This window comes from Carassius gibelio, chromosome A8 (genome assembly GCF_023724105.1).
Source record: "Carassius gibelio isolate Cgi1373 ecotype wild population from Czech Republic chromosome A8, carGib1.2-hapl.c, whole genome shotgun sequence".
NCBI lineage: Eukaryota > Metazoa > Chordata > Actinopteri > Cypriniformes > Cyprinidae > Carassius > Carassius gibelio.
The window spans coordinates 27,819,763-27,836,537 of NC_068378.1; the positions used below are offsets into that span (position 1 = coordinate 27,819,763).

At 36.4% G+C, this 16,775-nt stretch overlaps 1 protein-coding gene across 32 annotated transcripts in view; it reads left to right on the forward strand.

The window, feature by feature from the left end:
- The window catches only part of LOC128019109 (AP-3 complex subunit sigma-1), a 173,328-nt gene that overhangs the window by 21,802 nt on the left and 134,751 nt on the right, over positions 1 to 16,775 (forward strand). The window contains exon 2 of one of the 32 annotated variants that reach the window (XM_052605129.1): positions 3,769 to 3,840. The exons of 28 other annotated variants lie outside the window; for them this stretch is intronic. In XM_052605129.1, coding sequence (XP_052461089.1) covers positions 3,769 to 3,840 — 72 coding nt within the window. Of the gene's footprint in view, positions 1 to 3,768; positions 3,841 to 7,645; positions 7,718 to 11,881; positions 11,954 to 16,110; positions 16,183 to 16,775 lie in introns of all 32 variants that reach the window. 3 more of the 32 variants (XM_052605130.1, XM_052605133.1, XM_052605134.1) reach the window with 3 other exon arrangements.

The following is a 16,775-nucleotide window of genomic DNA, read 5'->3' on the forward strand; positions in this document are numbered from 1 at the left end:
TGTGTTCACTGCTCTGTGTGTGTGCACTTCGGGTGGGTTAAATGCAGAGCACAAATTCTGAGTATGGGTCACCATACTTGGCTGAATGTCACTTCACTTTTTTTTTTTTGTTGGAAATGGAAATTAAACTTCTTACTCTGTTAGGAAAATATCATACATAAAGCAAAATGTATATCGTACTGTACCAAATGGTAGATTTCTGAAGATTTTTTTACGACTCTCTAACTTCAATACAGAATAATCGAAAAGCTCTAAAGACATTTAAACTGCTGAAAAGGATACTTAATGTATTAGAAACATGATTGATATGTTATACAGTATGCATCTTATTGCTTTACAGATTCACATGTCTCTGTTTTCCCCTTTTTTGTTATCTCAAAAAAAAAAAAAAAAGTAATGGGAGTTATGAGATCAAGGTGTTTTTACACCATGATACCTGATTAGTTGATGTAATAGTGACGTTAGGTTTAGGGGTGGGGTTGGGTAAGGGGGATCATTTAGATTGCATGATTCAGAAACACCCAGCAGTTTCAAAACACCCACATGGTGATTTTGTTAAATTGATTTCATAAAATGTTATCCTCCACTGCAAATTGTCTTGCAAGTCAAGGGGGTTGAATAATTTGGAACACAACTGTATATTGTCTGTGTGAGAGGAATCAAACAATCATATCCTGCTATCGTTTACTCTTCCTCAGCCTGAAAGTGTTTTTTTTTTCTGCTGAACACTAAAGAAGATGTTTTTTGAGAGTGAACAGTTGACGGCACCCATTGACTTCTATGCTACAGGAAGAAATACTATGGAAGTGAATGGGTACCGTCAACCATTTGGTCTTTAAAGCATCATCTTTTTAGCATTCAGCAGAAGACAGAAACTCGTACAAAAAATATATATAATTTTTACATTTTATTTAAAGAAATAAATATATAAAATAAGCTCACACAGTTAAACATTTATTCCCAAAGCAACCAACTATGTGTCATTGTTGTTAACTAAGACTGAAACAACTAAAAACAGTTTTCTGTAATTGAAATAAAGCTAAAGTAAAATGATATAGATAAGTCGTGTAAGCTACTACTAAATATGGGAGAAACGTATTTTCTGTAAAGTTGCTTTGCAATGATTTGTAAAGTAAAAAGCACAAATTTTAGTACTGTTTTCATTTAATTTATAAAGTAGTAACTTTTTACAAAAAAAAGTTGAAATGCTAAAATTATTAAAACTGACATAACATAAAGGCTAAAAAAAAAATTAATAAAACTAATTCCTAAACCTCAAACTGCAACCATGAGGCTAAAAGCTATGCTATTTGTCACTCTGAGAAAGTGCTGTAACAGTTTATAAAGACCTTGATGTTGTTTGGACACCAGAACCGTGTGTGTGTGTGTGTGTGTGTGTGTGTGTGTGTGTCCACCTAGATGTTCCCGTGTTTGGCTCCTGGGATGATCTGAATCCTCTCAAAGTCCCTCCCCAGGATGATGATGTCACAGCCAGAGTAGTACGCCTGTCTGACACTGATAATCACAGAGAGTTCTACATATCATCTGAATGTAATGTTTTGCTACATTTTTATTTATTTATTTTCTAATTGAGGAATCAGAGTTTTAAATGTTTTCATTTACGGTTAATAATCTCTGCTGCTGCTGTTACACTCACAGTCACGAACAGCTTGAATCATCTGGACTTTTTGTTTTATATTATTTCTTAACATATCAGACAATATCTGCCTTCATATTGCATGCATCTTGTTTATACTCATAAACTTTTGGTTGCCCTTTTTGTTGTTTTTCGTTGTGTTGTTTTTTATCCTCATTTGTAAGTCGCTTTGGATAAAAGCGTCTGCTGAATGAATAAATGTAAATGTAAACTTATCAAATTATGGCTTCGTTTCCTTACATGATTATCGAAATATTCAACTCAAATAAACACCTGTATGATGCAGTATTAGTATTAGAATTTAATTTGGGGTCCTGAAATACCCTGAACACTGCACAGAGGTTAAGATGACCATTTCTACAAAAATAAAATAAAAATTGAAACTCATCCTATTTTGTTTTAATTTTCCCTTACTAAATTATACAGTTACTAATGCTATGGACTGTGGGATTACTAACAGGCTATTGACAAAAATCTGTCTCTAAAACTCTTTTCTCTTTATTAAAAGTTGATCTGGACAAGTACATGATAGAATCAAATGTTTTGCAAATCCGCTCGAAAGACCAGATCTCAAATGATTCGCGAAATGCGCTTCGGAGTCCCGATCTGAATCAAATGTTTTGCCGACTCGCTCCGAAGCCCCGATCAAATGATTCGCGAAAAGCGCTTCGGAGTCCCGATCTGAATCAGGTGTTTTGCCGACTCGCTCCGAAGCACCGATCAAATTATTCGCGAAATGCGCTTCGGAGTCCCGATCTGAATCAAATGTTTTGCCGACTCGCTCCGAAGCCCCGATCAAATGATTCGCTAAATGCGCTTAGGAGTCCCGATCTGAATCAAATGTTTTGCCGACTCGCTCCGAAGCCCCGATCAAATGATTCGCGAAATGCGCTTCGGAGTCCCGATCTGAATCAAATGTTTTGCCGACTCGCTCCGAAGCCCCGATCAAATGATTCGCTAAATGCGCTTAGGAGTCCCGATCTGAATCAAATGTTTTGCCGACTCGCTCCGAAGCCCCGATCAAATTATTCGCGAAACGCGCTTCGGAGTCCGGATCTGAATCAAATGTTTTGCGAACTCCGATGGCCCGATCATAAGATTCGCGAAACGATCTTCGGAGTCACGAAATGAATCAAATGTTTTGCGAACTCGCTCCAAATCCCAGATCTCAAGTTATTTTCCAGTGAAAGCGCTACAGCGTTCATTCGCTTGCCGAAAAATAGCGGAGACCAAAAGTATTCAGATGTGTATAGTGTGCCATTGTGTTCTAATTAAAAAAAAAAAAAAAACGTATTTATCATTTCATAGTTTTCCCACCTACGAAAATAAAAATAAGCGTTGAATTGGGCTATATGGTGAGAGGAGGAGACGACAATTACTCTGAGGAAAGGTACTTTAGTGTGTGCTAAGCCCTTCACGGAGGATGAGGTCCGTGTCCAACCGGAGTACGGTCGATCTCGCACCGTGGGCTGTGCCTTCCAGGTTTGCGTGGAAAAGTTGCTGAGACGTTAAATCACGCGTCATAACGGGCTGTTTGTGGTGCAGAGCAGTAAATGTCCAGATGGTCCAGTCCCAGGTGAGTGTCTTAACTAAAACAATAACTTATATTAAAAGCTTATCGGTAACTATATAGACATTAATCAAATATAGTATGTTTTATTTGTGTTGTTAGATGTACATTAATCAAATATAGTATGTTTTATTTGTATTGTTAGATGTAACGTTATACATTTAATGTAGCACATGGTAGCAGTTATGCTAACAGTCGAGCAGGTTAGTGAAGCGGTGTTTTTATACTTTTGCCATCACCCTTTTATACTGCTCTCTTTCTGGCTTAAGTCACACAAAATTAACAAAGACATTTAAAGTTATCAATAAAATCCACAACAATGTAGGAAATACGAGCAGTTGAACAAATCTGTTGTACAAGCAGAATTCAAATTATTTTATAATGGTTTGTAGGTTATTTAACTTTGAATTGATGTTCTAAGTAACTGGTATATTATTGCATACATGTGATAGTAACTTTCCAAATTAATGAGTTGTTTTTATTAAAGTGTTATGCTTAACTCAAAATAATACATGTATTGTTGTTTGCTTTATGTTAATAGGCTCCGTGGCCGTGCACAAACGTAGTGACGAACTTCCGCTGTCGCCAGAAGTCGACCAAGTATAGGTCTCTGCAGGAAAGTAATGGGTGGTTTTAAGAATTTGTGGTCAGATATAAATAAATATGTAATTCCTAATAAAGTTAAAGAAACTCACTTTAAAATAATAAACAGATACTATCCATGTAATGATTTTATTAGTAAGTTTAAAGAAGGGTTTTTGCCATTATGTAGTTTCTGTAAAGAAGAAAATGAAACAATTGTACACTTATTTTTCAGTTGTAATTATACTAAATTATTTTGGTCCCAAGTTTCTTGGTTTCTTTTTGAGTTATTTTATAAGTTTTATAAGAAAGGTTCTGAGTTCGAGTCCCGGGCCGGCAGGAATTGTGGGTGGGAGTGCATGTACAATTCTCTCTCCACCTTCAATACCACGACTTAGGTGCCCTTGAGCAAGGCATTGAACCCCCAACTGCTCCCCGGGCGCCGCAGCATAAATGGCTGCCCACTGCTCCGGGTGTGTGTGTTCACTGCTCTGTGTGTGTGCACTTCGGGTGGGTTAAATACAGAGCACAAATTCTGAGTATGGGTCACCATACTTGGCTGAATGTCACTTCACTTTTTTTTTTTGTTGGAAATGGAAATTAAACTTCTTACTCTGTTAGGAAAATATCATACATAAAGCAAAATGTATATCGTACTGTACCAAATGGTAGATTTCTGAAGATTTTTTTACGACTCTCTAACTTCAATACAGAATAATCGAAAAGCTCTAAAGACATTTAAACTGCTGAAAAGGATACTTAATGTATTAGAAACATGATTGATATGTTATACAGTATGCATCTTATTGCTTTACAGATTCACATGTCTCTGTTTTCCCCTTTTTTGTTATCTCAAAAAAAAAAAAAAAGTAATGGGAGTTATGAGATCAAGGTGTTTTTACACCATGATACCTGATTAGTTTATGTAATAGTGACGTTAGGTTTAGGGGTGGGGTTGGGTAAGGGGGATCATTTAGATTGCATGATTCAGAAACACCCAGCAGTTTCAAAACACCCACATGGTGATTTTGTTAAATTGATTTCATAAAATGTTATCCTCCACTGCAAATTGTCTTGCAAGTCAAGGGGGTTGAATAATTTGGAACACAACTGTATATTGTCTGTGTGAGAGGAATCAAACAATCATATCCTGCTATCGTTTACTCTTCCTCAGCCTGAAAGTGTTTTTTTTTCTGCTGAACACTAAAGAAGATGTTTTTTGAGAGTGAACAGTTGACGGCACCCATTGACTTCTATGCTACAGGAAGAAATACTATGGAAGTGAATGGGTACCGTCAACCATTTGGTCTTTAAAGCATCATCTTTTTAGCATTCAGCAGAAGACAGAAACTCGTACAAAAAATATATATAATTTTTACATTTTATTTAAAGAAATAAATATATAAAATAAGCTCACACAGTTAAACATTTATTCCCAAAGCAACCAACTATGTGTCATTGTTGTTAACTAAGACTGAAACAACTAAAAACAGTTTTCTGTAATTGAAATAAAGCTAAAGTAAAATGATATAGATAAGTCGTGTAAGCTACTACTAAATATGGGAGAAACGTATTTTCTGTAAAGTTGCTTTGCAATGATTTGTAAAGTAAAAAGCACAAATTTTAGTACTGTTTTCATTTAATTTATAAAGTAGTAACTTTTTACCAAAAAAGTTGAAATGTTAAAATTATTAAAACTGACATAACATAAAGGCTAAAAAAAAATTAATAAAACTAATTCCTAAACCTCAAACTGCAACCATGAGGCTAAAAGCTATGCTATTTGTCACTCTGAGAAAGTGCTGTAACAGTTTATAAAGACCTTGATGTTGTTTGGACACCAGAACCGTGTGTGTGTGTGTGTGTGTGTGTGTGTGTGTGTGTGTGTGTGTGTGTGTGTGTGTGTCTGTGTGTGTGTGTCCACCTAGATGTTCCCGTGTTTGGCTCCTGGGATGATCTGAATCCTCTCAAAGTCCCTCCCCAGGATGATGATGTCACAGCCAGAGTAGTACTTCTGTCTGACACTGATAATCACAGAGAGTTCTACATATCATCTGAATGTAATGTTTTGCTACATTTTTATTTATTTATTTTCTAATTGAGGAATCAGAGTTTTAAATGTTTTCATTTACGGTTAATAATCTCTGCTGCTGCTGTTACACTCACAGTCACGAACAGCTTGAATCATCTGGACTTTTTGTTTTATATTATTTCTTAACATATCAGACAATATCTGCCTTCATATTGCATGCATCTTGTTTATACTCACTTATAAACTTTTGTTTGCCCTTTTTGTTGTTTTTCGTTGTGTTGTTTTTTATCCTCATTTGTAAGTCGCTTTGGATAAAAGCGTCTGCTGAATGAATAAATGTAAATGTAAACTTATCAAATTATGGCTTCGTTTCCTTACATGATTATCGAAATATTCAACTCAAATAAACACCTGTATGATGCAGTATTAGTATTAGAATTTAATTTGGGGTCCTGAAATAACCTGAACACTGCACAGAGGTTAAGATGACCATTTCTACAAAAATAAAATAAAAATTGAAACTCATCCTATTTTGTTTTAATTTTCCCTTACTAAATTATACAGTTACTGATGCTATGGACTGTGGGATTACTAACAGGCTATTGACAAAAATCTGTCTCTAAAACTCTTTTCTCTTTATTAAAAGTTGATCTGGACAAGTACATGATAGAATCAAATGTTTTGCAAATCCGCTCGAAAGACCAGATCTCAAATGATTCGCGAAATGCGCTTCGGAGTCCCGATCTGAATCAAATGTTTTGCCGACTCGCTCCGAAGCCCCGATCAAATTATTCGCGAAACGCGCTTCGGAGTCCGGATCTGAATCAAATGTTTTGCGAACTCGCTCCAAATCCCAGATCTCAAGTTATTTTCCAGTGAAAGCGCTACAGCGTTCATTCGCTTGCCGAAAAATAGCGGAGACCAAAAGTATTCAGATGTGTATAGTGTGCCATTGTGTTCTAATTAAAAAAAAAAAAAAAAACGTATTTATCATTTCATAGTTTTCCCACCTACGAAAATAAAAATAAGCGTTGAATTGGGCTATATGGTGAGAGGAGGAGACGACAATTACTCTGAGGAAAGGTACTTTAGTGTGTGCTAAGCCCTTCACGGAGGATGAGGTCCGTGTCCAACCGGAGTACGGTCGATCTCGCACCGTGGGCTGTGCCTTCCAGGTTTGCGTGGAAAAGTTGCGGAGACGTTAAATCACGCGTCATAACGGGCTGTTTGTGGTGCAGAGCAGTAAATGTCCAGATGGTCCAGTCCCAGGTGAGTGTCTTAACTTAAACAATAACTTATATTAAAAGCTTATCGGTAACTATATAGACATTAATCAAATATAGTATGTTTTATTTGTGTTGTTAGATGTACATTAATCAAATATAGTACGTTTTATTTGTATTGTTAGATGTAACGTTATACATTTAATGTAGCACATGGTAGCAGTTATGCTAACAGTCGAGCAGGTTAGTGAAGCGGTGTTTTTATACTTTTGCCATCACCCTTTTATACTGCTCTCTTTCTGGCTTAAGTCACACAAAATTAACAAAGACATTTAAAGTTATCAATAAAATCCACAACAATGTAGGAAATACGAGCAGTTGAACAAATCTGTTGTACAAGCAGAATTCAAATTATTGTATAATGGTTTGTAGGTTATTTAACTTTGAATTGATGTTCTAAGTAACTGGTATATTATTGCATACATGTGATAGTAACTTTCCAAATTAATGAGTTGTTTTTATTAAAGTGTTATGCTTAACTCAAAATAATACATGTATTGTTGTTTGCTTTATGTTAATAGGCTCCGTGGCCGTGCACAAACGTAGTGACGAACTTCCGCTGTCGCCAGAAGTCGACCAAGTATAGGTCTCTGCAGGAAAGTAATGGGTGGTTTTAAGAATTTGTGGTCAGATATAAATAAATATGTAATTCCTAATAAAGTTAAAGAAACTCACTTTAAAATAATAAACAGATACTATCCATGTAATGATTTTATTAGTAAGATTAAAGAAGGGTTTTTGCCATTATGTAGTTTCTGTAAAGAAGAAAATGAAACAATTGTACACTTATTTTTCAGTTGTAATTATACTAAATTATTTTGGTCCCAAGTTTCTTGGTTTCTTTTTGAGTTATTTTATAAGTTTGTCACAATAACCGATGTAATGGTCTTGTTTATGGATTGTGATACTGGTTTAATCCAGGGGAAGTCGTGGCCTAATGGTTAGAGAGTCCGACTCCCAATCGAAAGGTTCTGAGTTTGAGTCCCGGGCCGGCAGGAATTGTGGGTGGGAGTGCATGTACAATTCTCTCTCCACCTTCAATACCACGACTTAGGTGCCCTTGAGCAAGGCATTGAACCCCCAACTGCTCCCCGGGCGCCGCAGCATAAATGGCTGCCCACTGCTCCGGGTGTGTGTGTTCACTGCTCTGTGTGTGTGCACTTCGGGTGGGTTAAATGCAGAGCACAAATTCTGAGTATGGGTCACCATACTTGGCTGAATGTCACTTCACTTTTTTTTTGTTGGAAATGGAAATTAAACTTCTTACTCTGTTAGGAAAATATCATACATAAAGCAAAATGTATATCGTACTGTACCAAATGGTAGATTTCTGAAGATTTTTTTACGACTCTCTAACTTCAATACAGAATAATCGAAAAGCTCTAAAGACATTTAAACTGCTGAAAAGGATACTTAATGTATTAGAAACATGATTGATATGTTATACAGTATGCATCTTATTGCTTTACAGATTCACATGTCTCTGTTTTCCCCTTTTTTGTTATCTCAAAAAAAAAAAAAAAAGTAATGGGAGTTATGAGATCAAGGTGTTTTTACACCATGATACCTGATTAGTTGATGAAATAGTGACGTTAGGTTTAGGGGTGGGGTTGGGTAAGGGGGATCATTTAGATTGCATGATTCAGAAACACCCAGCAGTTTCAAAACACCCACATGGTGATTTTGTTAAATTGATTTCATAAAATGTTATCCTCCACTGCAAATTGTCTTGCAAGTCAAGGGGGTTGAATAATTTGGAACACAACTGTATATTGTCTGTGTGAGAGGAATCAAACAATCATATCCTGCTATCGTTTACTCTTCCTCAGCCTGAAAGTGTTTTTTTTTCTGCTGAACACTAAAGAAGATGTTTTTTGAGAGTGAACAGTTGACGGCACCCATTGACTTCTATGCTACAGGAAGAAATACTATGGAAGTGAATGGGTACCGTCAACCGTTTGGTCTTTAAAGCATCATCTTTTTAGCATTCAGCAGAAGACAGAAACTCGTACAAAAAATATATATAATTTTTACATTTTATTTAAAGAAATAAATATATAAAATAAGCTCACACAGTTAAACATTTATTCCCAAAGCAACCAACTATGTGTCATTGTTGTTAACTAAGACTGAAACAACTAAAAACAGTTTTCTGTAATTAAAATAAAGCTAAAGTAAAATGATATAGATAAGTCGTGTAAGCTACTACTAAATATGGGAGAAACTTATTTTCTGTAAAGTTGCTTTGCAATGATTTGTAAAGTAAAAAGCACTTATTTTAGTACTGTTTTCATTTAATTTATAAAGTAGTAACTTTTTACCAAAAAAGTTGAAATGCTAAAATTATTAAAACTGACATAACATAAAGGCTAAAAAAAAATTAATAAAACTAATTCCTAAACCTCAAACTGCAACCATGAGGCTAAAAGCTATGCTATTTGTCACTCTGAGAAAGTGCTGTAACAGTTTATAAAGACCTTGATGTTGTTTGGACACCAGAACCGTGTGTGTGTGTGTGTGTGTGTGTGTGTGTGTGTGTGTGTGTGTCCACCTAGATGTTCCCGTGTTTGGCTCCTGGGATGATCTGAATCCTCTCAAAGTCCCTCCCCAGGATGATGATGTCACAGCCAGAGTAGTACGCCTGTCTGACACTGATAATCACAGAGAGTTCTACATATCATCTGAATGTAATGTTTTGCTACATTTTTATTTATTTATTTTCTAATTGAGGAATCAGAGTTTTAAATGTTTTCATTTACGGTTAATAATCTCTGCTGCTGCTGTTACACTCACAGTCACGAACAGCTTGAATCATCTGGACTTTTTGTTTTATATTATTTCTTAACATATCAGACAATATCTGCCTTCATATTGCATGCATCTTGTTTATACTCACTTATAAACTTTTGGTTGCCCTTTTTGTTGTTTTTCGTTGTGTTGTTTTTTATCCTCATTTGTAAGTCGCTTTGGATAAAAGCGTCTGCTGAATGAATAAATGTAAATGTAAACTTATCAAATTATGGCTTCGTTTCCTTACATGATTATCGAAATATTCAACTCAAATAAACACCTGTATGATGCAGTATTAGTATTAGAATTTAATTTGGGGTCCTGAAATAACCTGAACACTGCACAGAGGTTAAGATGACCATTTCTACAAAAATAAAATAAAAATTGAAACTCATCCTATTTTGTTTTAATTTTCCCTTACTAAATTATACAGTTACTGATGCTATGGACTGTGGGATTACTAACAGGCTATTGACAAAAATCTGTCTCTAAAACTCTTTTCTCTTTATTAAAAGTTGATCTGGACAAGTACATGATAGAATCAAATGTTTTGCAAATCCGCTCGAAAGACCAGATCTCAAATGATTCGCGAAATGCGCTTCGGACTCCCGATCTGAATCAAATGTTTTGCCGACTCGCTCCGAAGCCCCGATCAAATGATTCGCGAAATGCGCTTCGGAGTCCCGATCTGAATCAAATGTTTTGCCGACTCGCTCCGAAGCCCCGATCAAATGATTCGCTAAATGCGCTTCGGAGTCCCGATCTGAATCAAATGTTTTGCCGACTCGCTCCGAAGCACCGATCAAATTATTCGCGAAATGCGCTTCGGAGTCCCGATCTGAATCAAATGTTTTGCCGACTCGCTCCGAAGCCCCGATCAAATTATTCGCGAAACGCGCTTCGGAGTCCGGATCTGAATCAAATGTTTTGCGAACTCCGATGGCCCGATCATAAGATTCGCGAAACGATCTTCGGAGTCGCGATATGAATCAAATGTTTTGCGAACTCGCTCCAAATCCCAGATCTCAAGTTATTTTCCAGTGAAAGCGCTACAGCGTTCATTCGCTTGCCGAAAAATAGCGGAGACCAAAAGAATTCAGATGTGTATAGTGTGCCTTTGTGTTCTAATTAAAAAAAAAAAAAAACTTATTTATCATTTCATAGTTTTCCCACCTACGAAAATAAAAATAAGCGTTGAATTGGGCTATATGGTGAGAGGAGGAGACGACAATCACTCTGAGGAAAGGTACTTTAGTGTGTGCTAAGCCCTTCACGGAGGATGAGGTCCGTGTCCAACCGGAGTACGGTCGATCTCGCACCGTGGGCTGTGCCTTCCAGGTTTGCGTGGAAAAGTTGCGGAGACGTTAAATCACGCGTCATAACGGGCTGTTTGTGGTGCAGAGCAGTAAATGTCCAGATGGTCCAGTCCCAGGTGAGTGTCTTAACTAAAACAATAACTTATATTAAAAGCTTATCGGTAACTATATAGACATTAATCAAATATAGTATGTTTTATTTGTGTTGTTAGATGTACATTAATCAAATATAGTATGTTTTATTTGTATCGTTAGATGTAACGTTATACATTTAATGTAGCACATGGTAGCAGTTATGCTAACAGTCGAGCAGGTTAGTGAAGCGGTGTTTTTATACTTTTGCCATCACCCTTTTATACTGCTCTCTTTCTGGCTTAAGTCACACAAAATTAACAAAGACATTTAAAGTTATCAATAAAATCCACAACAATGTAGGAAATACGAGCAGTTGAACAAATCTGTTGTACAAGCAGAATTCAAATTATTTTATAATGGTTTGTAGGTTATTTAACTTTGAATTGATGTTCTAAGTAACTGGTATATTATTGCATACATGTGATAGTAACTTTCCAAATTAATGAGTTGTTTTTATTAAAGTGTTATGCTTAACTCAAAATAATACATGTATTGTTGTTTGCTTTATGTTAATAGGCTCCGTGGCCGTGCACAAACGTAGTGACGAACTTCCGCTGTCGCCAGAAGTCGACCAAGTATAGGTCTCTGCAGGAAAGTAATGGGTGGTTTTAAGAATTTGTGGTCAGATATAAATAAATATGTAATTCCTAATAAAGTTAAAGAAACTCACTTTAAAATAATAAACAGATACTATCCATGTAATGATTTTATTTGTAAGTTTAAAGAAGGGTTTTTGCCATTATGTAGTTTCTTTAAAGAAGAAAATGAAACAATTGTACACTTATTTTTCAGTTGTAATTATACTAAATTATTTTGGTCCCAAGTTTCTTGGTTTCTTTTTGAGTTATTTTATAAGTTTTATAAGAAAGGTTCTGAGTTCGAGTCCCGGGCCGGCAGGAATTGTGGGTGGGAGTGCATGTACAATTCTCTCTCCACCTTCAATACCACGACTTAGGTGCCCTTGAGCAAGGCATTGAACCCCCAACTGCTCCCCGGGCGCCGCAGCATAAATGGCTGCCCACTGCTCCGGGTGTGTGTGTTCACTGCTCTGTGTGTGTGCACTTCGGGTGGGTTAAATGCAGAGCACAAATTCTGAGTATGGGTCACCATACTTGGCTGAATGTCACTTCACTTTTTTTTTTTGTTGGAAATGGATACTATTATTAAACTTCTTACTCTGTTAGGAAAATATCATACATAAAGCAAAATGTATATCGTACTGTACCAAATGGTAGATTTCTGAAGATTTTTTTACGACTCTCTAACTTCAATACAGAATAATCGAAAAGCTCTAAAGACATTTAAACTGCTGAAAAGGATACTTAATGTATTAGAAACATGATTGATATGTTATACAGTATGCATCTTATTGCTTTACAGATTCACATGTCTCTGTTTTCCCCTTTTTTGTTATCTCAAAAAAAAAAAAAAAAGTAATGGGAGTTATGAGATCAAGGTGTTTTTACACCATGATACCTGATTAGTTGATGTAATAGTGACGTTAGGTTTAGCGGTGGGGTTGGGTAAGGGGGATCATTTAGATTGCATGATTCAGAAACACCCAGCAGTTTCAAAACACCCACATGGTGATTTTGTTAAATTGATTTCATAAAATGTTATCCTCCACTGCAAATTGTCTTTCAAGTCAAGGGGGTTGAATAATTTGGAACACAACTGTATATTGTCTGTGTGAGAGGAATCAAACAATCATATCCTGCTATCGTTTACTCTTCCTCAGCCTGAAAGTGTTTTTTTTTCTGCTGAACACTAAAGAAGATGTTTTTTGAGAGTGAACAGTTGACGGCACCCATTGACTTCTATGCTACAGGAAGAAATACTATGGAAGTGAATGGGTACCGTCAACCGTTTGGTCTTTAAAGCATCATCTTTTTAGCATTCAGCAGAAGACAGAAACTCGTACAAAAAATATATATAATTTTTACATTTTATTTAAAGAAATAAATATATAAAATAAGCTCACACAGTTAAACATTTATTCCCAAAGCAACCAACTATGTCTCATTGTTGTTAACTAAGACTGAAACAACTAAAAACAGTTTTCTGTAATTGAAATAAAGCTAAAGTAAAATGATATAGATAAGTCGTGTAAGCTACTACTAAATATGGGAGAAACGTATTTTCTGTAAAGTTGCTTTGCATTGATTTGTAAAGTAAAAAGCACAAATTTTAGTACTGTTTTCATTTAATTTATAAAGTAGTAACTTTTTACAAAAAAAGTTGAAATGCTAAAATTATTAAAACTGACATAACATAAAGGCTAAAAAAAAATTAATAAAACTAATTCCTAAACCTCAAACTGCAACCATGAGGCTAAAAGCTATGCTATTTGTCACTCTGAGAAAGTGCTGTAACAGTTTATAAAGACCTTGATGTTGTTTGGACACCAGAACCGTGTGTGTGTGTGTGTGTGTTTGTGTGTGTGTGTGTGTGTGTGTGTCCACCTAGATGTTCCCGTGTTTGGCTCCTGGGATGATCTGAATCCTCTCAAAGTCCCTCCCCAGGATGATGATGTCACAGCCAGAGTAGTACGCCTGTCTGACACTGATAATCACAGAGAGTTCTACATATCATCTGAATGTAATGTTTTGCTACATTTTTATTTATTTATTTTCTAATTGAGGAATCAGAGTTTTAAATGTTTTCATTTACGGTTAATAATCTCTGCTGCTGCTGTTACACTCACAGTCACGAACAGCTTGAATCATCTGGACTTTTTGTTTTATATTATTTCTTAACATATCAGACAATATCTGCCTTCATATTGCATGCATCTTGTTTATACTCATAAACTTTTGGTTGCCCTTTTTGTTGTTTTTCGTTGTGTTGTTTTTTATCCTCATTTGTAAGTCGCTTTGGATAAAAGCGTCTGCTGAATGAATAAATGTAAATGTAAACTTATCAAATTATGGCTTTGTTTCCTTACATGATTATCGAAATATTCAACTCAAATAAACACCTGTATGATGCAGTATTAGTATTAGAATTTAATTTGGGGTCCTGAAATAACCTGAACACTGCACAGAGGTTAAGATGACCATTTCTACAAAAATAAAATAAAAATTGAAACTCATCCTATTTTGTTTTAATTTTCCCTTACTAAATTATACAGTTACTGATGCTATGGACTGTGGGATTACTAACAGGCTATTGACAAAAATCTGTCTCTAAAACTCTTTTCTCTTTATTAAAAGTTGATCTGGACAAGTACATGATAGAATCAAATGTTTTGCAAATCCGCTCGAAAGACCAGATCTCAAATGATTCGCGAAATGCGCTTCGGAGTCCCGATCTGAATCAAATGTTTTGCCGACTCGCTCCGAAGCCCCGATCAAATGATTCGCGAAATGCGCTTCGGAGTCCCGATCTGAATCAGGTGTTTTGCCGACTCGCTCCGAAGCACCGATCAAATTATTCGCGAAATGCGCTTCGGAGTCCCGATCTGAATCAAATGTTTTGCCGACTCGCTCCGAAGCCCCGATCAAATGATTCGCTAAATGCGCTTAGGAGTCCCGATCTGAATCAAATGTTTTGCCGACTCGCTCCGAAGCCCCGATCAAATGATTCGCGAAATGCGCTTCGGAGTCCCGATCTGAATCAAATGTTTTGCCGACTCGCTCCGAAGCCCCGATCAAATGATTCGCTAAATGCGCTTAGGAGTCCCGATCTGAATCAAATGTTTTGCCGACTCGCTCCGAAGCCCCGATCAAATTATTCGCGAAACGCGCTTCGGAGTCCGGATCTGAATCAAATGTTTTGCGAACTCGCTCCAAATCCCAGATCTCAAGTTATTTTCCAGTGAAAGCGCTACAGCGTTCATTCGCTTGCCGAAAAATAGCGGAGACCAAAAGTATTCAGATGTGTATAGTGTGCCATTGTGTTCTAATTAAAAAAAAAAAAAAAAACGTATTTATCATTTCATAGTTTTCCCACCTACGAAAATAAAAATAAGCGTTGAATTGGGCTATATGGTGAGAGGAGGAGACGACAATTACTCTGAGGAAAGGTACTTTAGTGTGTGCTAAGCCCTTCACGGAGGATGAGGTCCGTGTCCAACCGGAGTACGGTCGATCTCGCACCGTGGGCTGTGCCTTCCAGGTTTGCGTGGAAAAGTTGCGGCGACGTTAAATCACGCGTCATAACGGGCTGTTTGTGGTGCAGAGCAGTAAATGTCCAGATGGTCCAGTCCCAGGTGAGTGTCTTAACTTAAACAATAACTTATATTAAAAGCTTATCGGTAACTATATAGACATTAATCAAATATAGTATGTTTTATTTGTGTTGTTAGATGTACATTAATCAAATATAGTATGTTTTATTTGTATTGTTAGATGTAACGTTATACATTTAATGTAGCACATGGTAGCAGTTATGCTAACAGTCGAGCAGGTTAGTGAAGCGGTGTTTTTATACTTTTGCCATCACCCTTTTATACTGCTCTCTTTCTGGCTTAAGTCACACAAAATTAACAAAGACATTTAAAGTTATCAATAAAATCCACAACAATGTAGGAAATACGAGCAGTTGAACAAATCTGTTGTACAAGCAGAATTCAAATTATTGTATAATGGTTTGTAGGTTATTTAACTTTGAATTGATGTTCTAAGTAACTGGTATATTATTGCATACATGTGATAGTAACTTTCCAAATTAATGAGTTGTTTTTATTAAAGTGTTATGCTTAACTCAAAATAATACATGTATTGTTGTTTGCTTTATGTTAATAGGCTCCGTGGCCGTGCACAAACGTAGTGACGAACTTCCGCTGTCGCCAGAAGTCGACCAAGTATAGGTCTCTGCAGGAAAGTAATGGGTGGTTTTAAGAATTTGTGGTCAGATATAAATAAATATGTAATTCCTAATAAAGTTAAAGAAACTCACTTTAAAATAATAAACAGATACTATCCATGTAATGATTTTATTAGTAAGATTAAAGAAGGGTTTTTGCCATTATGTAGTTTCTGTAAAGAAGAAAATGAAACAATTGTACACTTATTTTTCAGTTGTAATTATACTAAATTATTTTGGTCCCAAGTTTCTTGGTTTCTTTTTGAGTTATTTTATAAGTTTGTCACAATAACCGATGTAATGGTCTTGTTTATGGATTGTGATACTGGTTTAATCCAGGGGAAGTCGTGGCCTAATGGTTAGAGAGTCCGACTCCCAATCGAAAGGTTCTGAGTTTGAGTCCCGGGGCGGCAGGAATTGTGGGTGGGAGTGCATGTACAATTCTCTCTCCACCTTCAATACCACGACTTAGGTGCCCTTGAGCAAGGCATTGAACCCCCAACTGCTCCCCGGGCGCCGCAGCATAAATGGCTGCCCACTGCTCCGGGTGTGTGTGTTCACTGCTCTGTGTGTGTGCACTTCGGGTGGGTTAAATGCAGAGCAC